This window comes from Salmo salar, chromosome ssa29, assembly GCF_905237065.1.
Source record: "Salmo salar chromosome ssa29, Ssal_v3.1, whole genome shotgun sequence".
Classification (NCBI taxonomy): Eukaryota; Metazoa; Chordata; class Actinopteri; order Salmoniformes; family Salmonidae; genus Salmo; species Salmo salar.
The window spans coordinates 26924435-26949042 of record NC_059470.1 but is presented as its reverse complement, the minus strand read 5'-3'; the positions used below and the strand labels follow the sequence as shown (position 1 = coordinate 26949042).

The window sequence follows — 24608 nt, the reverse complement described above, 5'->3', positions numbered from 1 at the left end:
TGCATTTAGCCAAAGGGTTTATTGAAGCACAGCAGAAAAACAGAACTCATTTACTGTACATAAACGGCTAAACACCCATACAAGGTCCTCTACGTGATGGTAGAACAGTCAGGTGAACATGTATGAGTTCAGACTAGCACTGACAAGTCTGTAACAGAAATGTTAGAACAGTTCCACTAGTTAGCTGATTGACTGAGTGTGATCAATAATCAAAAGAGAACAATCTCTATTTAGCGGACGGCTACAACAGGAGTTTCAGTGTCTGATAATATATGCATGGGAAAATACTCCTACTGACCTGAATGGGAACACTTGTTGTAGGGATTGCATTTGTAAGGAAAAACACAGTAACATGCCAAAGGACGTATCCATTACAACTAATTCAGAGAGGAACAATAGAAGAGCAGTAGGTCACACACAGATCAGATATACTAATCCAACACAAAGAGAGGAAACAAATAACTCCAGAAACACTGTTCCCGATAAATGACTTCACCCTTCAGTGGAATATGATTCACTGCCCCCAATACACACAGATATAAAACTCTGGGAAACACTGCCCCCGATACACACAGATATAAAACTCTGGGAAACACTGCCCACGATACACACTGATATAAAACTCTGGGAAACACTGCCCCCGATACACACAGATATAAAACTCTGGGAAACACTGCCCCCGATACACACAGATATAAAACTCTGGGAAACACTGCCCCCGATACACACAGATATAAAACTCTGGGAAACACTGCCCCCGATACACACAGATATAAAACTCTGGGAAACACTGCCCCCGATACACACAGATATAAAACTCTGGGATACACTGCCCCGATACACACAGATATAAAACTCTGGGAAACACTGCCCCCGATACACACAGATATAAAACTCTGGGAAACACTGCCCCGATACACACAGATATAAAACTCTGGGAAACACTGCCCCCGATACACACAGATATAAAACTCTGGGAAACACTGCCCCGATACACACAGATATAAAACTCTGGGAAACACTGCCCCCGATACACACAGATATAAAACTCTGGGAAACACTGCCCCCGATACACACAGATATAAAACTCTGGGAAACACTGCCCCGATACACACAGATATAAAACTCTGGGATACACTGCCCCCGATACACACAGATATAAAACTCTGGGAAACACTGCCCCCGATACACACAGATATAAAACTCTGGGAAACACTGCCCCGATACACACAGATATAAAACTCTGGGAAACACTGCCCCCGATACACACAGATATAAAACTCTGGGAAACACTGCCCCCAATACACACAGATATAAAACTCTGGGAAACACTGCCCCCGATACACACAGATATAAAACTCTGGGAAACACTGCCCCCGATACACACAGATATAAAACTCTGGGAAACACTGCCCCCGATACACACAGATATAAAACTCTGGGAAACACTGCCCCCGATACACACAGATATAAAACTCTGGGAAACACTGTTCCCGATAAATGGCTTCACCGTTCACACTGGTAGGCAAAAACTACCACCAACACTTATCATTATGGAAGACACTGCTCCCGATACTGGTTCAGATCAGAAATATAAACTGCTCCAAAATAACACTGGTTAACAGAAATGACTCTTTCGCTGCCTGAACATTATTTGTATAAATTCAGCTCAGAGTGGCGAGATCTTAGCATGTTTTTATTGTTGAGCCCATGCTGCATCAGAAATGACACCATATTACCTATATAGTCAGAAGAAGAAGTTAAGGCTATATATAAAATAGTTTGTAATTACAGACATGACCCAAGTAGCTACCTCCCCGACATGTCTAAAACATGCTAAGAATTTGTAAATTCACCATGGACTCTGAATTTAAGTGCATGCATTTCATCAAATCAAAATGTGACGAAGTCATGACAACTGCTGCCGTCGGTTACCATGTTTCTGTGGTGATACCCAGTTGCTGGGGTTTCTGTTTCCATAGTAATGTGTGGGAGCAGTAGTCATGTATACAGCGGAAGTCTGACCATCGGACTGATAGATATATAAAGTATAAATAGGCTCCTCTGTGTCGAGGGGTTAGAGGTCATCTCTATAGTAACAGCCAAGGCTTCGGTTTGGGGGTTGGAGTGAGATGAGGGATCAGACAGTGATGTCATCAATCTCAACATTCTTCAGGAAGTCCAGTAACTGAAACTGGAAAGAATGACAGTACTTCCTGGTCTCTTATTACATCATCACTTCCGACCAATACGCCTTCATCTCATCCTGGATTTTACAGTGAACGAGGACGAGGTTGAACCCTCTGAACAGCCCTACGCACTCACACACACACAGTTAGATCTGGTTGTCGCTGTCCCAGACGTCTCCAGAGAGAGCGTTGGCACAGCCCTGTAGCGTCCAGGTGGCCAGGGCCAGCTGGGTCCGCAGCGCCTCCCTGTCCTCCCCCTCCAACAGGGCTGCCAGGGTGTGGGAACCACGGCCAAACAGCAGGTGGCGGAATGGAACCTCTTTGGGGGAGACATACGGAGACAGGAGGTTGTGTTCCACCTGGGGGGAGAGAGAGGAGAATCCAAATGTTAGTTTATGAATCAAGACAGAACCACTACTTGTGTTCACTATCAAATTTGAGCCTTATGGTATTGATCAGTTAGATTACAAGGGTGTGTGTGTGTGTGTGTGTGTGTGTGCGTGCGTCTCACCCTCATGATGCGGTCGTTGATGTTGTGGCAGGCCAGTGTGTCAGTGAGGTCGGTGTTGAGTAGCTCAGTGTTGAGGTCAGTAGCAGCTCTACTGTAGGATCCTAAGGCCATAATGAGCCAACGGGCTGACAGATCCTCGGCAGAACCATCCTGTAACAACACAATAACATTAGAACTATACCTAACAACAACAACATAAACAACAATGTAAACAAAAACAATCATGTCATATAAACAAACCCGGGTGACTTGTTTGAGGCGCTGGTTGATCTTGAACACAGATTGGCTGAGAACCGTCCTGTAGCGTTGCACATCTAGACGCAGTATGTGGTCGTGGACCAATCGTAACGCCAGCTGACCTGCGACCAATCCCGCCCCAGTGGCTAGGGAACTAAGGCGATGGGCGGTGGCGTAACCAAGGTGATCCTTGTTGTCAAGAGAGGTGCCGTAGTACGGGTAGGCCTCAGACTGCAACACGCGGGAGAGAAAGACAGACAATTCTATTAGAGACAGTTATCGAAATCAAACTATCTGCAAACAAAACATCGAAACCTGACAGAGTGTGTGTGTGTGTTAGTGTTTGTTAAAGTGTGTGTGTGTGTGTTAGTGTTAGTGTTTGTTAAAGTGTGTGTGTGTGTGTGTTAGTGTTTGTTAAAGTGTGTGTGTGTGTGTGTGTTAGTGTTTGTTAAAGTGTGTGTGTGTGTGTTTAGTGTTTGTTAAAGTGTGTGTGTGTGTGTTAGTGTTTGTTAAAGTGTGTGTGTGTGTGTTAGTGTTTGTTAAAGTGTGTGTGTGTGTGTTAGTGTTTGTTAAAGTGTGTGTGTGTGTTAGTGTTTGTTAAAGTGTGTGTGTGTGTTAGTGTTTGTTAAAGTGTGTGTGTGTGTGTGTTAGTGTTTGTTAAAGTGTGTGTGTGTGTGTGTTAGTGTTTGTTAAAGTGTGTGTGTGTGTGTGTTAGTGTTTGTTAAAGTGTGTGTGTGTGTGTGTTAGTGTTTGTTAAAGTGTGTGTGTGTGTGTTAGTGTTTGTTAAAGTGTGTGTGTGTGTGTGTTAGTGTTTGTTAAAGTGTGTGTGTGTGTGTGTTAGTGTTTGTTAAAGTGTGTGTGTGTGTGTTAGTGTTTGTTAAAGTGTGTGTGTGTGTGTGTGTTAGTGTTTGTTAAAGTGTGTGTGTGTGTGTGTGTTAGTGTTTGTTAAAGTGTGTGTGTGTGTGTGTGTTAGTGTTTGTTAAAGTGTGTGTGTGTGTGTTAGTGTTTGTTAAAGTGTGTGTGTGTGTGTGTGTTATTGTTTGTTAAAGTGTGTGTGTGTGTGTGTGTGTTAGTGTTTGTTAAAGTGTGTGTGTGTGTGTTAGTGTTTGTTAAAGTGTGTGTGTGTGTGTGTGTTAGTGTTTGTTAAAGTGTGTGTGTGTGTGTGTGTTAGTGTTTGTTAAAGTGTGTGTGTGTGTGTGTGTTAGTGTTTGTTAAAGTGTGTGTGTGTGTGTGTGTTAGTGTTTGTTAAAGTGTGTGTGTGTGTGTGTGTGTTAGTGTTTGTTAAAGTGTGTGTGTGTGTGTGTGTTAGTGTTTGTTAAAGTGTGTGTGTGTTAGTGTTTGTTAAAGTGTGTGTGTGTGTGTGTGTGTGTTAGTGTTTGTTAAAGTGTGTGTGTGTGTGTTAGTGTTTGTTAAAGTGTGTGTGTGTGTGTTAGTGTTTGTTAAAGTGTGTGTGTGTGTTAGTGTTTGTTAAAGTGTCTGTGTGTGTGTTAGTGTTTGTTAAAGTGTGTGTGTGTTAGTTAAAGTGTGTGTGTGTGTGTGTGTTAGTTAATTTGAGTGTGTGTGTGTGTGTGTGTGTGTGTGTGTGTGTGTGTGTGTTAGTTAAAGTGTGTGTGTGTGTGTGTGTGTGTGTGTGTGTGTGTGTGTGTGTGTGTGTGTGTTAGTTAAAGTGTGTGTGTCTCACCCCCTGAGAGACGAAGCGGAAGGAGAGAGAGGGGATTCCAGAGGAGGCCAAGAAGGGATATGCAGAGTCTTCCATCTTCATGGGCTCAAACCTAATCACACACACACACCTTTATGCCTACTGTACCACACATATCTTTGGAGTGATCTATCATTGGAGTGATATGTGAGGTGTACTCACACTGCCCTCTCAAAGTTGACTCCAGACACCTTATCATACAGAGACTTCCCAGACTCTCCAAAACCAATGGGATTCTTCACCTCCTTCATGGTGCTTTCCAGAAGGCTGTAGAGCAGGGGACTGGCAGACGCTTTGAATTCACCATGGCCTGAAAATCGGACACTATTAGATTAGAAGGATACTTAGTATAAAGTATTTTTGTGGTTGTGTGTACTCACCAGTGACCACTCCGTCCAGACTGATGTAGGTGAAAGCTCTTCTGTCCAGAGAGGAGAAGAAACCCTGGAGAGGAACACACACACACACACAACATTACATACCCCACCCTACTAGTTTAGAGGCTGGTCCAATCAGCGTCTTCCAGCAACATATTATTATCACCAAATACCATTAGCTAGAACACTGCCATATCCTGAATACCTCCAGCCACTCTGTAGATCCAACACAGCCGTATTCTCCTGCACTCCAACTGGCAAACACCAGACTCCTCCTGGGACGGAAACCATCTACACACACAGATGTCAGAATGTGTGTGAATGCATTGATGTGTGTGTGTGTTAGAGGTCGACCGATTATGATTTTTCAACGCCGATGCCGATTATTGGAGGACCAAAACGCCGATACCGATTAATCGGGCAATTTTTTTTGCTTATTTGTAATAATGACAATTACAACAATACTGAATGAACACTTATTTTAACTTAATATAATACATCAATAAAATCAATTTAGCCTCAAATAAATAATGAAACATGTTCAATTTGGTTTAAATAATGCAAAAACAAAGTGTTGGAGTAGAAAGTAAACGTGTGCCATGTAAGAAAGCTAACGTTTAAGTTCCTTGCTCAGAACATGAGAACATATGAAAGCTGGTGGTTCCTTTTAACATGAGTCTTCAATATTCCCAGGTAAGAAGTTTTAGGTTGTAGTTATTATAGGAATTATAGGACTATTTCTCTCTATATGATTTGTATTTCATATACCTTTGACTATTGGATGTTCTTATAGGCACTTTAGTATTGCCAGTGTAACAGTATAGCTTCCGTCCCTCTCCTCGCTCCTACCTGGGCTCGAACCAGGAACACATCGACAACAGCCACCCTCGAAGCAGCGTTACCCATGCAGAGCAAGGGGAACAACTACTCCAAGTCTCAGAGCGAGTGATGTTTGAAAAGCTATTAGCGTGCACCCGCTAACTAGCTAGCCATTTCACATCGGTTACACCAGCCTAATCTTGGGAGTTGATAGCCTTGAAGTCATAATCATCGCAATGCTTGAAGCACAGCGAAGAGCTGCTGGCAAAACGCACTAAAGTGCTGTTTGAATGAATGCTTACGAGTCTGCCGCTGCCTACCACCGCTCAGTCAGACTGCTCTATCAAATCATACACTTAATTATAACACAATAACACACAGAAATACGAGCCTTTGGTCATTAATATGGTCGAATCCGGAAACTATCATCTTGAAAACAAAATGTTTTTCCTTTCAGTGAAATACGGAACCGTTCCGTATTTTATCTAACGGGTGGCATCCATAAGTCTAAATATTCCTGTTACATTGCCCAACCTTCAATGTTATATCATAACTATGTAAAATTCTGGCAAATTAGTTTGCAACAAGCCAGGCGGTCCAAACTGTTGCATATACCCTGACTCTGCGTGCAATGAACGCAAGAGAAATGACACAATTTCACCTGGTTAATATTACCTGCTAACCTGGATTTCTTTTAGCTAAATATGCAGGTTTAAAAATATATACTTCTGTGTAATGATTTTAAGAAAGGCATTGATGTTTATGGTTAGGTACAGTCGTGCAACGATTGTGCTTTTTTCGCAATTGCGCTTTTGTTAAATCATCCCCCGTTTGGCGAAGTCGGCTGTCTTTGTTAGGAAGAAATAGTCTTCAGTTCGCAACGAGCCAGGCGGCCCAAACTGCTGCATATACCCTGACTCTGTTGCAAGAGAAGTGACACATTTTCCCTAGTTAAAAGAAATTCATGTTAGCAGGCAATATTAACTAAATATGCAGGTTTAAAAATATACACTTGTGTATTGATTTTAAGAAAGGCATTGATGTTTATGGTTAGAGCAACGTGTACCTAAGCGATTATATGCAACGCAGGACAGGCTAGATAAACTAGTAATATCATCAACCATGTGTAGTTAATTAGTGATTATGATTGATTGATTGTTTTTTATAAGATAAGTTTAATGCTAGCTAGCAACTTACCTTAGCTTTTTACTGCATTTGCATAACAGGCAGGCTCCTCGTGGAGTGCAATGTAAAGGAGGTGGTTAGAGCGTTGGACTTAGGTTGCAAGATTGAATCCCCGAGCTGACAAGGTAAAAATCTGTCGTTCTGCTCCCGAACAAGGCAGTTAACCCACCGTTCCTAGGCCGTCATTGAAAATAAGAATTTGTTCTTAACCGACTTGCCTAGTTAAATAAAGGTGTAAATAATTATGTATTTTTTTTTTAAATAAATTTTTATTATTATTATTTATTTATTTATTTTTTTAATTTTTAATTTTTTTATTTAAAATCGCCGTCCAAAAATACCGATTTCTGATTGTTATGAAAACTTGAAATCGGCCCTAATTAATCGGCCATTCCGATTAATCGGTCGACCTCTAGTGTGTGTGTTTGTGTGTGTGTGTGTTTATGCATTGATGTGCATGTGTGTGTTTATGCATTGATGTGTGTGTGTGTGTGTGTGTGTGTGTGTGTGTGAATGCATTGATGTGTGTGTGTTAATGTATTGATGTGTGTGTGTGTGTGTGTGTGTGTGTGTGTGTGTTAATGTATTGATGTGTGTGTGTGAATGTATTGATGTGTGTGTGTGTTAATGTATTGATGTGTGTGTATGTTAATGCATTGATGTGTGTGTGTGTTAATGCATTGTTGTGTGTGTGTGTTAATGTATTGATGTGTGTGTATGTTAATGTGTTAATGTATTGGTGTGTGTGTATGTTAATGTATTGGTGTGTGTGTGTGTGTTAATGTATTGGTGTGTGTGTGTGTTAATGTATTGGTGTGTGTGTGTTAATGTATTGGTGTGTGTGTGTTAATGTATTGGTGTGTGTGTGTTAATGTATTGGTGTGTGTGTGTTAATGTATTGGTGTGTGTGTGTTAATGTATTGGTGTGTGTGTGTGTTGATGTATTGGTGTGTGTGTGTGTGTGTGTGTGTGTGTGTTAATGTATTGTGTGTTAATGTATTGATGTGTGTGTGTATGTTAATGTATTAATGTATTGGTGTGTGTTAATGTATTGGTGTGTGTGTGTGTGTGTGTGTGTGTGTGTGTGTGTGTGTGTGTGATGTAACCTGTGTGCACCATCTCAGACACAGCTCTAGCCAGCTCCAGCAGCAGTGTGGTCCCGACAGTGGCTTTAGCGTAGCCTGGACCCCACGCATCCCTCTGAGCCCCCAGTACCACGTACCGATCTACACACACACACAATAACATTAACACAAAACCCACTCACAAACACTGTGCATAGAGATTAAACATTGCTGTTCAAAATGTACAGAGTTCAAAGATATAGTTTGGAGTGTTGTGTGTGGCTCGGTGTTAGATATAGATATAAAGATATAGTTTGGAGTGTTGTGTGTGGCTTGGTGTTAGATATAGTTATAAAGATATAGTTTGGAGTGTTGTGTGTGGCTCGGTGTTAGATATAGATATAAAGATATAGTTTGGAGTGTTGTGTGTGGCTCGGTGTTAGATATAGTTATAAAGATATAGTTTGGAGTGTTGTGTGTGGCTCGGTGTTAGATATAGATATAAAGATATAGTTTGGAGTGTTGTGTGTGGCTCGGTGTTAGATATAGTTATAAAGATATAGTTTGGAGTGTTGTGTGTGGCTTGGTGTTAGATATAGTTATAAAGATATAGTTTGGAGTGTTGTGTGTGGCTCGGTGTTAGATATAGATATAAAGATATAGTTTGGAGTGTTGTGTGTGGCTCGGTGTTAGATATAGTTATAAAGATATAGTTTGGAGTGTTGTGTGTGGCTCGGTGTTAGATATAGATATAAAGATATAGTTTGGAGTGTTGTGTGTGGCTCGGTGTTAGATATAGTTATAAAGATATAGTTTGGAGTGTTGTGTATGGCTCGGTGTTAGATATAGATATAAAGATATAGTTTGGAGTGTTGTGTGTGGCTCGGTGTTAGATATAGATATAAAGATATAGTTTGGAGTGTTGTGTGTGGCTCGGTGTTAGATATAGATATAAAGATATAGTTTGGAGTGTTGTGTGTGGCTCGGTGATAGATATAGATATAAAGATATAGTTTGGAGTGTTGTGTGTGGCTCAGTGTTAGATATAGTTATAAAGATATAGTTTGGAGTGTTGTGTGTGGCTCGGTGATAGATATAGATATAAAGATATAGTTTGGAGTGTTGTGTGTGGCTCGGTGATAGATATAGATATAAAGATATAGTTTGGAGTGTTGTGTGTGGCTCAGTGTTAGATATAGTTATAAAGATATAGTTTGGAGTGTTGTGTGTGGCTTGGTGTTAGATATAGATATAAAGATATAGTTTGGAGTGTTGTGTGTGGCTCGGTGTTAGATATAGTTATAAAGATATAGTTTGGAGTGTTGTGTGTGGCTCGGTGTTAGATATAGATATAAAGATATAGTTTGGAGTGTTGTGTGTGGCTCGGTGTTAGATATAGATATAAAGATATAGTTTGGAGTGTTGTGTGTGGCTCGGTGTTAGATATAGATATAAAGATATAGTTTGGAGTGTTGTGTGTGGCTCGGTGTTAGATATAGATATAAAGATATAGTTTGGAGTGTTGTGTGTGGCTCGGTGTTAGATATAGATATAAAGATATAGTTTGGAGTGTTGTGTGTGGCTCGGTGTTAGATATAGATATAAAGATATAGTTTGGAGTGTTGTGTGTGGCTCGGTGTTAGATATAGTTATAAAGATATAGTTTGGAGTGTTGTGTGTGGCTCGGTGTTAGATATAGATATAAAGATATAGTTTGGATGCACTCACACAGACAGACACATACCTGGCTCAGTGAAGCCCTTGATGACTCCAAAGATGTTGTGGATCTCTGTGTCCTGCAGCACGTTGTTCACCTCCACAGTGACATCTTCACTACTGGCCCCTCCCAGGGTGTACTTCACATTGTCCAGTGAGCCTTTAAAACTGAGAGGGGACTCAAGCCCACCTATACGCCTGGGGATAGATCGACAGTTAGAGGTGTGTGTGTGTGTGTGTGTGTGTGTGTGTGTGTGTGTGTGTGTGTGTGTGTGTGTGTGTGTGTGTGTGTGTGTGTGTGTGTGTGTGTATGTGTGTGTGTGTGTGAGGTCTTACGTTAGTATCTTGGCAGCACTAGCAGCAGTAATGCTTTGGGCCAGTACAGTAGGCAGACCAGAGGACTGGGTGGGAGGGAACTGGGTGTGGTTGAAGGATGGGAAGCCTGGCGTGAAGGGGTCTCCTGAACCTAGATGGACCTACAGGAGAACATCACAGAACATTCAGAGAACGCCAGACAGAACGCGAACATAGAACGTTAAATGGTTGCAGTTGAAGAAGCATCTCTGAATCAGGCTCGGCAAGATTCACCTTGTAGTGGTGTGAGTACTCACATGTCCATACAGTTCAGTAGTTGGTTGGAACTTGTAGTCTTTAGGGTCGAGGTAAATCAACACAGCAGATACTCCCAATGCTGCTACATTAGCCACCTGAAACAGACACGCTACACTGAAAACCACCTTCTTACACACACTCACGCGAGCGCACACACACACGCACGCACACACGCACGCACACACACGCACACACACACACACACGCACCTTACCTGCTGTGCCAGGCTGATCTGTCCTGTAGCTCTTAGTAGAATCACAGTGCCATTCAGCTCAACCTTCAGAGTCTGTAGCAGCATCAAGTCCTCTCGACTCCCATAGTTACCATACACCGCCTTGCCCTGCAGATACACAAAACAGATCCCTCTTGTGAGATTCAGGCAACAACTGTGATTGCAAACATCCAATGTGGCAGAAAATATGTTACAAACATGCCACTTTCCAAGCATTTAACCTTAACAGATTATTTTGGCTCAGATTTCACACTATGAAATATTGGCCCAAAATATCAAAAGAGATGATCAGTCAATATAATTCAATGTGGACATCTGATTGGCTGACCTGAGCTTTTCCTGTGGCACTATAGGCCAGATAGCCCTTAGGCTGGCCCACCTCCTCTTGGCCAATCAGAACACGGTTTGGCTTCTGACTGTGGGTAAGGGGATTGGGGAGGAGAATGTTACAAGCAAAGTGGAATTATGAGACAGAGGGTGTGGTGTGTGTGTGTGTGTGTGTGTGTGTGTGTACCTGTTGGCTGTCTGTAGTTGGACATGGTGTACGTCAGTCCACGCATGTGTGTGTGTGTGTGTGTGTGTGTGTGTGTAGCTGTTGGCTGTCTGTAGTTGGACATGGTGTACGTCAGTCCAGGCATGTGTGTGTGTGTGTGTGTGTACCCGTTGGCTGTCTGTAGTTGGACATGGTGTACGTCAGTCCAGGCATGTGTGTGTGTGTGTGTGTGTGTGTGTGTTACCTGTTGGCTGTCTGTAGTTGGACATGGTGTATGTCAGTCCAGGCATGTGTGTGTGTGTGTGTGTGTGTGTGTGTGTGTGTGTGTGTGTGTGTGTGTGTGTGTGTACCTGTCTGTAGTTGGACATGCCTGGACTGACGTACACCATCGATGTGTGTGTGTGTGTGTGTGTGTGTGTGTGTGTGTGTGTACCTGTTGGCTGTCTGTAGTGGGATTTGTGTACGTCAGTCCAGGTGTGTGTGTGTGTGTGTACCTGTTGGCTGTCTGTAGTTGGACATGGTGTACGTCAGTCCAGGCGTGTGTGTGTGTGTGTGTGTGTGTGTGTGTGTGTGTGCGTGTGTGTGTGTGTGTGTGTGTGTGTGTGTGTGTACCTGTTGGCTGTCTGTAGTTGGACATGGTGTACGTCAGTCCAGGCATGTGTGTGTGTGTGTGTGCGTGTGTGTGTGTGTGTACCTGTTGGCTGTCTGTAGTTGGACATGGTGTACGTCAGTCCAGGCCTCCATCTCCAGACTCTTAAAGCTGTCAAACACACGATATTCCAGAATGCCGTCTGCACTGCTCCCTGCCGCGTGATCTGGCTGTTCAACATCACTGCAGAGAGAGAGGGTGGACAGTTTAGTTCATTTGTATTTTCAGGTAGTGTGTGTGTGGCGGTCATGAAATTTTGTCAGCCTGTAATTGTCATGCAAATGCCTGTTGGTCTCATGGTAATTGGCTGCTAATTAACATAAATGTTTTTTGCATCACCGGGCTTCCCTGCATACAAGCCGCTGATGCGCGCCTTTGGGACATCTACATTTGAAAAAAGTTGAATAAATCCATTTAATAATATAGACCCCTTTCTGTTAGAAAACTGCTGCAATGCTCACAAGTTGGTGGCAGAACACATGGGAATTCTTAATAGTTCTTATTTGCTTATGAGTGTATTTCACACTACTTTTGGATTATAATTGGATTTTAAAGCTTGCATGAATATCCTGCTTAATATAATGTGTCATCATCGCAAATCAACTGAATTATACTTAAAACACACATAGGCTGTAACAAAAGCTAGCCAATGTCAATGAACGTTAGCATTCTAGCTAACAAATGCTGCATCCAAAATAGTTATTTTGCAGATCACAACCAAATATCTTAGCAAAAGTTCAAGCAATAATCAAAACATCATTGTAAGCGCATTAGAACACCAAAAAGTTATTTTGTTTAGAAGTAATAAAAACTTAAATTTAGGCTATGTTGAATGGGCGCAGATGGCGATGGCTTCCTTACTGTAGCAAAAAGTCGCAGGCATTTGTGTATGATGTCAGCATGTCGTGTACTGAAAAGGGGCCTATAGCCTACACCGTCACTAGGGGCCTATAGCCTACACCGTCACTAGGGGCCTATAGCCTACACCGTCACTAGGCCTGGGCGATATGGCCCAAATATCATATCCCGGTATTTTTCAGTTTTTTTACGGTTTGACGGTAATTTATGTTTTTAAATAATAAAAGTTCAAAATTTGCTTAAAAGTGAGTAGTGTGTCACGCAAGGGTGGCAACATACATTCTAAGTGATTTAAATGGGTCTGTCTCCATTCTGATTGGTTTATACTGTTCAATTCAACTTCAACCAGCATTTCCTGCACTCATTTGAGATACTGCCACGTAGGGTTGCACGATATGGGCAACAACAACAAACAAAAAAAATCTAGGCCTTTTTTTTTTACCAAATGTTGCAATTGCGATTTGACTTGCAAATTAGATCAAAACACTTGGGTGAACTGTTGGAATCATGAAAATGTTATGATTATTCTAATTCTATAGTTAGAGTATAATAGTGGGAATGTTGAATACAGTGTTGTTTGACATGACAACAAATGAAAATGGCAGGGAGGAGTTATTGTGACAGGGGAAGAAACAAAGTGTTGATCAGTATTTTCTAAGGGAACCTATAATCTTTGGCTACATTATATGTTGTTTTCTCTTAGCTACTTCATGTAGCTAACATATTCATGCTTTGCCCATTCCTCTTTGATTTAGAAGATACTGTTGCACAAACAAAATGCTGATTTAGGCCTACACCATTACTGGTATCAGGCTGTATAATTAGCTACGTTTTTCTCTGACTCTATACATTTATTAGCAAGCTAGCCAGCTAACTAACATTAGCATTAGCGGCTAACGCGATTTAGCCACAACTTGCAAAGGAAAGACAAACTGTTTGCAGATATAAGAAACACAAACTAATTGTGTATTTATAGAACCCTTGTGAATTTATATTAAAAAGAAGCAAAGTGGGAACAGCATAGTTGTCATCAAAATTGCTGCATTGACCATGCAGACTGAACGCAAGTTTCTTGTGGTTGAGCAACAACAAATGCGTTCCTTGAGTGACAGGGGGCGGGACTAGGTCTGTGTGGAAAGCGGCAGAGAGACAGCGGAGGACTCAAGTAGCGGAGTAAACTAGAAAAATGTATGTTACACGTGGCGTATCACATTTAACAAAGGAAACATTCACATACCGTTATAGAAGGTAAACTAAAAACAAAAACTGGTCTGTGCATCAATACCGGTATATAGTAAAATACGGTATACCGCCCAGCCCTAACCATCACAACAAATCCATTAGTTATGTGGTGGTGATAGGCATGTAAACCTGGGAACTTGAAGCTCTCAACCTGCTCTACTACAGCCCAGTCAATGAGAATGGGGGCATACTCGGTCCTCCTTTTCCTGTAGTCCACAATCATCTCCTTAGTCTTGGTTACGTTGAGGGATAGGTTGTTATTCTGGCACCACCCGGCCAGGTCTCTGACCTCCTCCCTATAGGCTGTCTCGTTGTTGTCGGTGATCAGGCCTACTACTGTTGTGTCGTCTGCAAACTTAATGATGGTGTTGGAGTCGTGCCTGGCCATGCAGTCATGGGTGAACAGGGAGTACAGGAGGGGACTGAACACGCACCCCTGGGGGGCTCCAGTGTTGAGGATCAGCGTGGCAGATGTGTTGCTACGTACCCTCACCACCTGGGGGCGGCCCGTCAGGAAGTCCAGAATCCAGTTGCAGAGGGAGGTGTTTAGTCCCAGGATCCTTAGCTTAGTGATGAGCTCTGAGGGTACTATGGTGTTGAACGCTGAGCTGTAGTCAATGAATAGCATTCTCACATAAGTGTTCCTTTTGTCCAGGTGGGAAAGGGCAGTGTGGAGTGCAATATAGATTGCATCATCTGTGGATCTGTTTGGGCGGTATGCAAATTGGAGTGGGTCTAGGGTTTCTGGGATAATGGTGTTGATGTGAGCCATTACCAGCCTTTCAAAGCACTTCATGGCTAGAGACGTGAGTGCTACGTGTCTGTAGTCATTTAGGCAGGTTGCCTTCGTGTTCTTGGGCACAGGGACTATGGTGGTCTGCTTTAATATGTTGGTATTACAGACTCAATCAGGGACATGTTGAAAATGTCAGTGAAGACACCTGCCAGTTGGTCAGCACATGCCCGGAGCACACGTCCTGGTAATCCGTCTGGCCCCGCAGCCTTGTGTATGTTGACCTGTTTAAAGGTCTTACTCACGTCGGCTACGGAGAGCGTGATCACACAGTCGTCCGGAACAGCTGATGCTCTCATGCATGCCTCAGTGTTGCTTGCCTCGAAGGGAGCATAGAAGTGATTTAGCTCGTCTGGTAGGCTCGTGTCACTGGGCAGCTCGCGGCTGTGCTTCCCTTTGTAGTGTGTAATAGTTTGCAAGCCCTGTCACATAAGATGAGCGTCGGAGCCGGTGTAGTATGATTCAATCTTAGCCCTGTATTGACGCTTTGCCTGTTTGATGGTTCGTCGCTGGGCATAGCAGGATTTCTTGTAAGCTTCCGGGTTAGAGTCCCGCACCTTGAAAGCGGCAGCTCTGCCCTTTAGCTCAGTGCGAATGTTGCCTGTAATCCATGGCTTCTGGTTGGGGTATGCACATACAGTCATTGTGGGGACGATGTCCTCGATGCACATATTGATAAAGCCAGTGACTGCGGCATTCATTTGGGAGTTTTGGATAGGATTACCATGACCAACGGTCACAGTGAATTTGACTGCTGTCATGACTGGTGAATGCCGGTGTGGTGGTAATACGGTCAACAACCCTGTGTGTGTGTGTCTGTGTGTCTGTGTGTGTGTGTGTGTGTGTGTGTGTGTGTGTGTACCTCAGTCTGCTGTTGAAGGCGTCAGGAGTCAGTCTTTGTGCCAGCAAGCTGGTGATGTCATTCCAGGATAGAGAGGATTCTACTACAGCCTCCTCAGCTACGCCCACTTCCTGCTCAGAATCACAAGTGATTGGCTCCTTGCGGTGGGAGTGGTGGCTCACATAGCCAATCAGATAACCTAAAACAGAGAAAGTGAAGAGAGAGTAAGACAAGAAAGAGTGGATGAATTCGTTTTGCACTGCCCGGTGCCCCAGGTGGCTGGAGATTTCACTTTAGGACCAATGGAAGGGTCTAAAATGTGTAAACTGCACCAGGCGATGCAAGATGAACTTGCCCAGGGAGAGAGGGTGAGTGTGACAAAGAAATTAAAAAAGAGCATGAGGAAGAGTATGTACCGATGATGAAGATGAAGAGGGTTCCGAGAGCCAGATAACACACTTTGCGGTAGTTTTGCTGTGGGCGGGGCATGTATGAGGGCGAGCCTCCTGGTTGGCCCACCTGCTCAGAGGGGGCGTGGTCATCTACAACATCATCAGACAGTCTCACCTCCACGTGGCTCCCTCCGTCTTCCTCTCCGTCCGACTGCAGAGTGAAGTGGCTGTACCGCTCACTGTTAAACTACACACACACACAGAACAAAAATATAAAAACGCAACTTGTAACAATTTCATAAGGAAATTGTTGACTGATTTCCTTCATAAGGAAATCAGTCAATTGAAATGAATTTATTAGGCCCTAATCTATGGATTTCACATGACTGGGAATACAGATATGCATCTGTTGGTCACAGATACCTTAAAAAAAAAAACATAGGGGCGTGGATCAGAAAACCAGTCAGTATCTGGTGTGACCACCATTTATCTCATGCAGCACGACATCTCCTTCACATAGAGTCGATCAGGCTTCCAGTTCTTCCAGTTCTCTGCTGCCAATGACTGGAACGAATTTTAATTTTTTATTTTTAATCACTGAAGCTAGAGACCTATATCTCCCTCACTAGCTTTAAGCACCAGCTGTCAGAGCAGTTTACCGATCACTGCACCTGTACACAGCCCATCTGTAAATAGCCCACCCAACTACCTCATCTCCATATTGTTGTTTATTTTCTTGCTCTTTTGCACCCCAGTATCTCTACTTGCACATCATCTTCTACACATCTATCACTCCAGTGTTAATGCTAAATTGTAATTATTACCTATTATTATTTATTGCCTTACCTCCCTACTCTTCTACATTTGCACACACTGTACATCGATTTTTCTATTGTGTTATTGACTATACGTTTGTTCATGTGTAACTCTGTGTTGTTGTTTTTAGTCACACTGCTTTGCTTTATCTTGGCCAGGTCGCAGTTGTAAATGAGAACTTGTTCTCAACTGACCTACCTGGTTAAATAAAAATAGAAAGGCTGTTGATTGTGGCCTCTGGAATGTTGTCCCACTCCTCTTCAATGGTTGTGCGAAGTTGCTGGATATTGGCGGGAACTGGAAAACTCTGTCGTACACATCAATCCAGAGCATCCCAAACATGGCTCATTGGGTGACATGTTTGGTGAGTGTGCAGGCTATGGAAAATCTGGGACATTTTCAGTTTCCAGGAATTGTATACTTATCCTTGCGACATGGGGCCGTGCATTATGCTGAAACATGAGTTGATGGCAGCGGATGAACGGATTTGGGCCAAAAAGGCATAAGGTTGTCTGTAGTTACTGCCAAATTCTCAAAAACAATGTTGCAGGCAGCTTATCATTTTACATTTACATTTTAGTCATTTAGCAGACGCTCTTATCCAGAGCGACTTACAGTAGTGAATGAATACATTTCATTTCATACATACATACATTTTTTCTTTGTACTGGCCCCCCGTGGGAATCGAACCCACAACCCTGGTGTTGCAAACACCATGCTCTACCAACTGAGCCAGTATGGTAGAGAAATGAACATCAATTTAGCTCGTGGACATTCATGCAGTCAGCATGCCAAATGCACGCTCCCTCAACTTTAAACATCTGTGGCATTGTGTTGTGTGACAAAACTGCACATTTTAGAGAGGCCTTCCATTGTCCCCAGCACAAGGTGCACCTGTGTAATGATCATGCTGTTTAATCAGCTTCTTGATATGCCACACCTGTCAGGTGGATGGATTATCTTGGCAAAAGAGAAATGCTCACTAATAGGGATGTAAACAAATTTGTGCACAACGTTTGAGAGAAATAAGCTTTTTGTGTGTATGGAACATTTCTGGGATATTTTATTGGTGGGGCTAGCGGCAGCAGGCCCAGCTTAGATATTCGACATACTTATTATTATTCCGCCGCCTACTCCTCCTACAGCGTTTATGCTAGAAACGCCGTTCCAACTTCAGAACATGCAGAATGGTCTGGATCGAGTTGCTTGTAAACAACTTTTTGATATCTGTTATACTTTTTACGTTATTAAATTGTATTCATTTTTTGGCCCAAATCCGCCTACATGGGATTTCTCAAGATTTAAATCCTCGCCATTGTGACATCATCACTGTCATTTTCTCATGCAACTTTTGACCCAAATCAGCTAATAATTCCACTTTGCAACCACTTAGACAGAAAATTAGCAGCTTACCAGCTTCGTCTACTGGCGAAATCTGGCGTTTGGACAAAAATTATATTCACATCAAAAGTTACGGCAGTTTAAGTAATCTCATCAACACCATTTTCTGTAACATTTTGGCAAACAAGTCCGTTTTCACCACTATCGCAACAAATTAGACAAAAAGTTAGAGCATATGGGATATTCGCATACCTCTCTGCTATTCATAGCTGTGAGCGGAATCAAAATATTCCATACGGAACTTACGGTACAGCTGTTTATGTAACTGCATTACCACGTGTTTTTGAAACTTTCCCAAACAGCTGCTGTTTTTACCACTAACACTATTACATACCACAACTACACAACTTCTGACCACACATTTAACTACTGACCATATCCACACTAGAGGTCGACCGATTATGGTTTTTCAACGCCAATACCGATACCGATTATTGGAGGACCAAAAAAAGCCGCTACCGATTAATCGTAGTGTTGGAGAAGAAAGTAAAAGTGCAATATGTGCCATGTAAAAAAGCTAACGTTTAAGTGCCTTGCTCAGAACATGAGAACATATGAAAACTGGTGGTTCCTTTTAACATGAGTCTTCAATATTCCCAGGTAAGAAGTTTTAGGTTGTAGTTATTATAGGAATTATAGGACTATTTCTCTCTATACGATTTGTATTTCATATACCTTTGACTATTGGATGTTCTTATATGCACTTTAGTATTGCCAGTGTAACAGTATAGCTTCCGTCCCTCTCCTCGCTCCTACCTGGGCTCGAACCAGGAACACATCGACAACAGCCACCCTCGAAGCAGCGTTACCCATGTAGAGCAAGGGAAACAACTACTCCAAGTCTCAGAGCGTGTGACGTTTGAAACACTATTAGCGCGCACCCGGCTAACTAGCTAGCCATTTCACATCGGTTACACCAGCCTAATCTTGGGAGTTGACAGGCTTGAAGTCATAAACAGCGCAATGCATTGTGAAGGGCTGTTTGAATGAATGCTTACGAGCCTGCTGCTGCCTACCATCGCTCAGTCAGACTGCTCTATCAAATCATAGACTTAATTATAACACAATAACACACAGAAATACGAGCCTTAGGTCATTAATATGGTCGAATCCGGAAACTATCATCTCGAAAACAAAACGTTTTTCTGTCAGTGAAATACGGAACCGTTCCGTATTTTATCTAACGGGTGGCATCCATAAGTCTAAATATTCCTGTTACATTGCACAACCTTCAATGTTATGTCATAATTACGTAAAATTCAGGCAAATTAGTTCGCAACGAGCCAGGCGGCCCAAACTGTTGCATATACCCTGACTGCGTGCAATGAATGCAAAATGACACAATTTCACCTGGTTAATATTGCCTGCTAACCTGGATTTCTTTTAGCTAAATATGCAGGTTTAAAAATATATACTTCTGTGTATTGATTTTAAGAAAGGCATTGATGTTTATGGTTAGGTACATTCCGATTTCCGATTGTTATGAAAACTTGAAATTGGCCCTAATTAATCGGCCAATCCGATTAATCGGTCGGCCTCTAATCCACACAACTACTGACCACAACTTCTGACCACAACCACACAACTGCTTACCACATCTAGTGACCACAACCACACAATTACATACACAACTGCTTACCACATCTAGTGACCACAACCACACAACTTTTGACCACAACTAGTGACAACAACCATAGAACTTCTGGCCATATCTAGTGACCACAACCACACAATTACATACCACACAACTTCTGACAACACATTTAATTACTAACCATATCCACACAACTTTTTACCACCTCACAACGGCCCTGTCCGGGGGTATCGTTAGACGGGGCCAAAGTGTCTCCCGACCCCTCCTGTCTCAGCCTCCAGTATTTATGCTGCAATAGTTTGTGTCGGGGGGGCAGTCTGTTATATCTGGAGTATTTGTCCTGTGTGAATCTCTCTCTCGCTCTCGCTCTCTCTCTCTCTCTCTCGTGCTTCTACACCTGCATTGCTTGCTGCTTGGGGTTTTAGGCTGGGTTTCTGTACACCACTTTGTGACATCAGCTGATGTAAGAAGGGCTATATAAATACATTTGATTTGAATTGAATGGCATACCTCAACCACAAAACTCCTGACCTCAACCCCACAATTACAGACAACACAACTTCTGATCACACATTTAACTACTAACCATATCCAAACAACTACTGACCACATAACTACTGAACCACATAACTACTGAACTACAACTACTGACCACAACTACTGAACCACATAACTACTGAACCACATAACTACTGAACCACATAACTACTGAACCACATAACTACTGACCACTACTACTGACCACATAACTACTGAACCACATAACTACTGAACCACATAACTACTGACCACAACTACTGACCACTGCTACTGAACCACATAACTACTGACCACTACTACTGAACCACATAACTACTGACCACTACTACTGAACCACAACTACTGAACCACAACTACTGAACCACATAACTACTGACCACTACTACTGAACCACATAACTACTGACCACTACTACTGAACCACAACTATTGACCACTACTACTGAAACACACAACTACTGAACCACACAACTACTGACCACATAACTACTGAACCACATAACTACTGACCACTACTACTGACCACATAACTACTGACCACATAACTACTGACCACATAACTACTGAACCACATAACTACTGAACCACATAACTACTGACCACATAACTACTGACCACAACTACCGACCACAACTACTGAACCACATAACTACTGAACCACATAACTACTGACCACTACTACTGAACCACATAACTACTGACCACTGCTACTGAACCACATAACTACTGACCACTGCTACTGAACCACATAACTACTGAACCACATAACTACTGAACCATATAACTACTGAACCACATAACTACTGACCACTGCTACTGAACCACATAACTACTGAACCACATAACTACTGAACCACATAACTACTGACCACTGCTACTGAACCACATAACTACTGACCACTGCTACTGAACCACATAACTACCGACCAAAACTTCTGACCAAATCTATTGACTTTCGATGGGAATTAAAAATACATTTTTTACACGTCTTTCCCTACCACAAACGTTTAAAGAGTTTTAGCTAGCCCCACCAACTTTACTTGTAAAGTTACCATCTAGTTTCAGCTCATGAAACATGGGACCAACACTTTGCATTTATATTTTTGTTCAGTATATAGCTGAATGTGTTTGTATAGGAGGATGTGCATTTGTGTTCTACAGACTCATAGTTCATGTAGGAAAAAATAAAGACCCCTCACCATTTTTGAAAGTGCCGACCTTGCTTGATTGATAGTTGCTGCCATGATATGATGAAGCTAGAGAGACAGAAAGAAAGATAGTGAGTGAGGGAGGGAGGGAGAGAGGGAGAAAGACAGATGGAGGGAAAGAAAGAAAGAGGGAGAGAGAAAGAAAGAGGGTAAGAAAGGGCGTAGAGAACGAGAACAGGTTAGTCTAAAGTCATTTTTGAGGTTATAAACATTCCATTTCTCCCTGAAATGTACACCTCTTCACTCCCCCTCATGGACTTCATTGGATTGGCTTCCATCATGTTTCTTATACCAATTCAATGTTAACACAAAACAGAGCAGCCATTCACTGTACCAGAGCTACACATTTTTACATTTTTAGTCATTTAGCAGACGCTCTTATCCAGAGTGACTTACAGTAGTGAATGCATACATTTCATACATTTTTTTCCCCGTACTGGTCCCCATGGGACCATCAGGCCCAGGAATATTTACTCTGTAAATACACAGGGTTTAAGTGACACACACCCCAATGTGTGTTTCAAGCCCAGGTTACTTCAGGCAGGAAGTTACAATCAAAGCCACAAACATACACAGAAATACTTCTGCTACCAACCGACACCACAAATCACTCAACACAAGAGATTATCACACACACAAAGACACACACTCTGCTATTACAACACACAGTGAGAAACTCAAAAGCTGAATCCCAAATCACCCCCTTCTCCTCACGCACCACCACCACAAGTGTCCCAAAGCTGAGGAAGTGAAAATGATCTGCAGTGTAGGGGCTAAGCCCCTTTGTCTGATTTCGAGGCTTGACACTTAACAAATGAAATGCCTCCCAAATGAAATGTTTAACTGATACTGAGGTGTATATCTTGCAAAACAGGGGGAATTTGTTCATTTGAATGTCATGCTTGTTTTGGGTAAATCACCAGATTTACCCAAATAAATGACGGAGTTTATATAAGGAGTGTGCGACTCTATTATTCGTCATTAGTCAGCACCTTCACACAAAATAACTTCTGGGTGTGCGCCAGCTCATGTTTTTTACTCTATTATTGAAAAATGGAACATGAATTGCATCATTCAAGTCACAAGTATTTCCCAAAGTTGATGGGTTTATTGTTCCCCTGGCCACTCTCTGGAAGTCACCCTAGGAGTTTAGTCAGCAACACGTGACAACGGAAGGCCCTCCGAGTGAGTTGGTAAGGGCGAGGGGGTGGTCTGGGATTCACAGAGCGTCACAGCAAAGACCTGGGCCAAGGTTACGAAACTCATAACCTGAACATCATGTATCTCTAAATCGACTCTCAGCCGTAGCCAAACTCAGAACCAGGAAATCAATCAATCATTTTTCCTGCAGTTTCCGCATGGTTGACGAGAGAAAACAACCAGCCCTCAGAACCAGTTCTACACCCCCCCCCATTTCCCTCCACACACACACACACACACACACACACACACACACACACACACACACACACACACACACACACACACACACGTGAGAATCACAAGTGTGGAGTACTGGAATACGCACAGATGCTTTTAAAGAGGCTCTAAAGAAGGACACCAATATCAAACACACACCATCATGTCCAGCTAGACAAGCTAGCTAGCTAATAACGATACTGAACTGTCACTCATGGCTGCATTATTTATGATATTTCATATTGGTGCTAGCAAGTTAACATCCCCTGAGATGATTTATATTATGCAACAGTGTGCAACTGCAGCCCGCAATTTGTGGCATTCCCCCTCAAGCATGACATATTCATGCTTGTGTGACACTTGAATATGGGTCAATCAGGAAATAAAAGTATTATCTGAGTTGTCGTCCCCGCCTACTGGAGACCTCCTTGCTAGCTAGCGGGAATGACACTGGTAGACAGTGTCCTTCGCTCCCGAACACCTGCCCTCACCATCGTTATGAGGACTGCGGGACAACAGTGTCTGACAGGTGGGAGACCGTACGGCTAGCTAGCTACCGTTGTTGCCCCCGCCCCTTCTTCTGTGGGGTTTATCGGCAGCTGGCATCCAACCTTATCGTGCATTATAAACTGGGGGGTTCGAGCCGTGAAAGCTTATTGGTGAAAGCCGTGGTATATCAGACCATATACCACGAGTATGACAAAACATTTATTTTTACTGCTCTAATTTCATTTGGTAACCAGTTTATAATAGCAATAAGGCACCTCGGGGGTCTGTGATATATGGCCAATATACCACGTCTAGGGGCTGTGTCCAGGCACTCAGTGTTGCGTCATGCGGAAGAACAGCCCGTAGCCGTGGTATATTGGCCAGAAACCACACCTCCTTGGGCCTTACTGCTTAATTCATGCTGCCTACTGTAATGGAGCGCCTACCTCCAGCCTGTCCCAAATTAAAAATGGACCAATATAAGTCTAAAGAGAGGTTCCTGCAGATGCACCTTTCTCATATCATGCTGCTGCTGGTAGCTAATGACTTAACAGATGAGGAAGCCATAACTAGTTCAAAGATAAACCTGCCAGATGCCCTTAGGAAGACTTCTACACAAATTTACAGTTTAACGTTGCATATTGTAATACTGTCTTAGGAACTAACTAACTACAAGAAGCAGTTTGACGTCTAGCTATGAAGTCGTATTGACTGTCAGGCCCTGTTCACATGGCCACAACGAAGATATGCTGCTTTTATGGCCAGCCGGCTAATAATAATGACCATAATGGGTAGCTAGCAATATTTTTATTTTAGAATATCATTGACAACTTGAAAGGGACTTATAGCCATTAAATGATAGATGTAACTTAGTTATCCCACTAGTAGCCGATTAAACTCAACTTTATTTATTCATCATCTTATTAAATCGTTGAGTTTTAAGTCGGCTACCGTAGCTTGCTAACGTTACAGCCAGACAGACAGTTGTCGCTAGCTCAGCAATCTTTGCTACAGCTTATCGGTAAAACTTTGCAATAAAGCCTCTAGTGTTACCTTTAGTTAGCTAGATTTCTACTGTCGTTAGTCAGTCACCTTTCTCCGCTGACTGTCAGTTCTCCGTCACACTCACGCGCTGCTCCTGCTCTGCGTGCTTGGTGGTACTTCCGGGATCACGTACACTACCATTACCACTCCCAATCCCCCTTCCCCATCCCACACGCACACCATCCTGAT

At 42.7% G+C, this 24608-nt stretch overlaps 1 protein-coding gene across 2 annotated transcripts; it reads right to left on the bottom strand.

The window, feature by feature from the left end:
- LOC106590464 (transferrin receptor protein 1) lies at nt 1–24593 on the bottom strand. 2 transcript variants are annotated; one of them, XM_045710790.1, is made up of 18 exons: nt 24468–24593; nt 21459–21515; nt 15934–16156; nt 15539–15716; nt 11829–11966; nt 10970–11057; nt 10624–10749; nt 10409–10504; nt 10134–10273; nt 9826–9995; nt 8124–8243; nt 5219–5304; nt 5017–5080; nt 4799–4946; nt 4619–4709; nt 2941–3168; nt 2701–2850; nt 1–2548 (listed from the first exon to the last, which is right to left on the bottom strand). In XM_045710790.1, the coding sequence occupies exons 2-18, from the start codon at nt 21501–21503 to the stop codon at nt 2336–2338; spliced, it is 2304 nt and encodes a 767-aa protein (XP_045566746.1). In that variant the 5' UTR covers nt 21504–21515; nt 24468–24593; the 3' UTR covers nt 1–2335. The 2 variants fall into 2 exon arrangements, with proteins under 2 accessions (XP_045566746.1, XP_045566745.1); XM_045710789.1 differs by having other exon boundaries at nt 24429–24589.
- Nucleotides 24594–24608: the final 15 nt, after the last annotated feature.

Coding starts and splice junctions, on each gene's coding strand:
- LOC106590464 (XM_045710790.1), bottom strand. CDS start 21,503: ATGGCAGCAACTATCAATCAAGCAAGGTCGGCACTTTCAAAAATG. Junction 4,947..5,016: donor TCTGGACGGAGTGGTCACTG/GTGAGTACACAC, acceptor TCCGATTTTCAG/GCCATGGTGAATTCAAAGCG. Junction 2,851..2,940: donor GCCTCAAACAAGTCACCCGG/GTTTGTTTATAT, acceptor GTGTTGTTACAG/GATGGTTCTGCCGAGGATCT.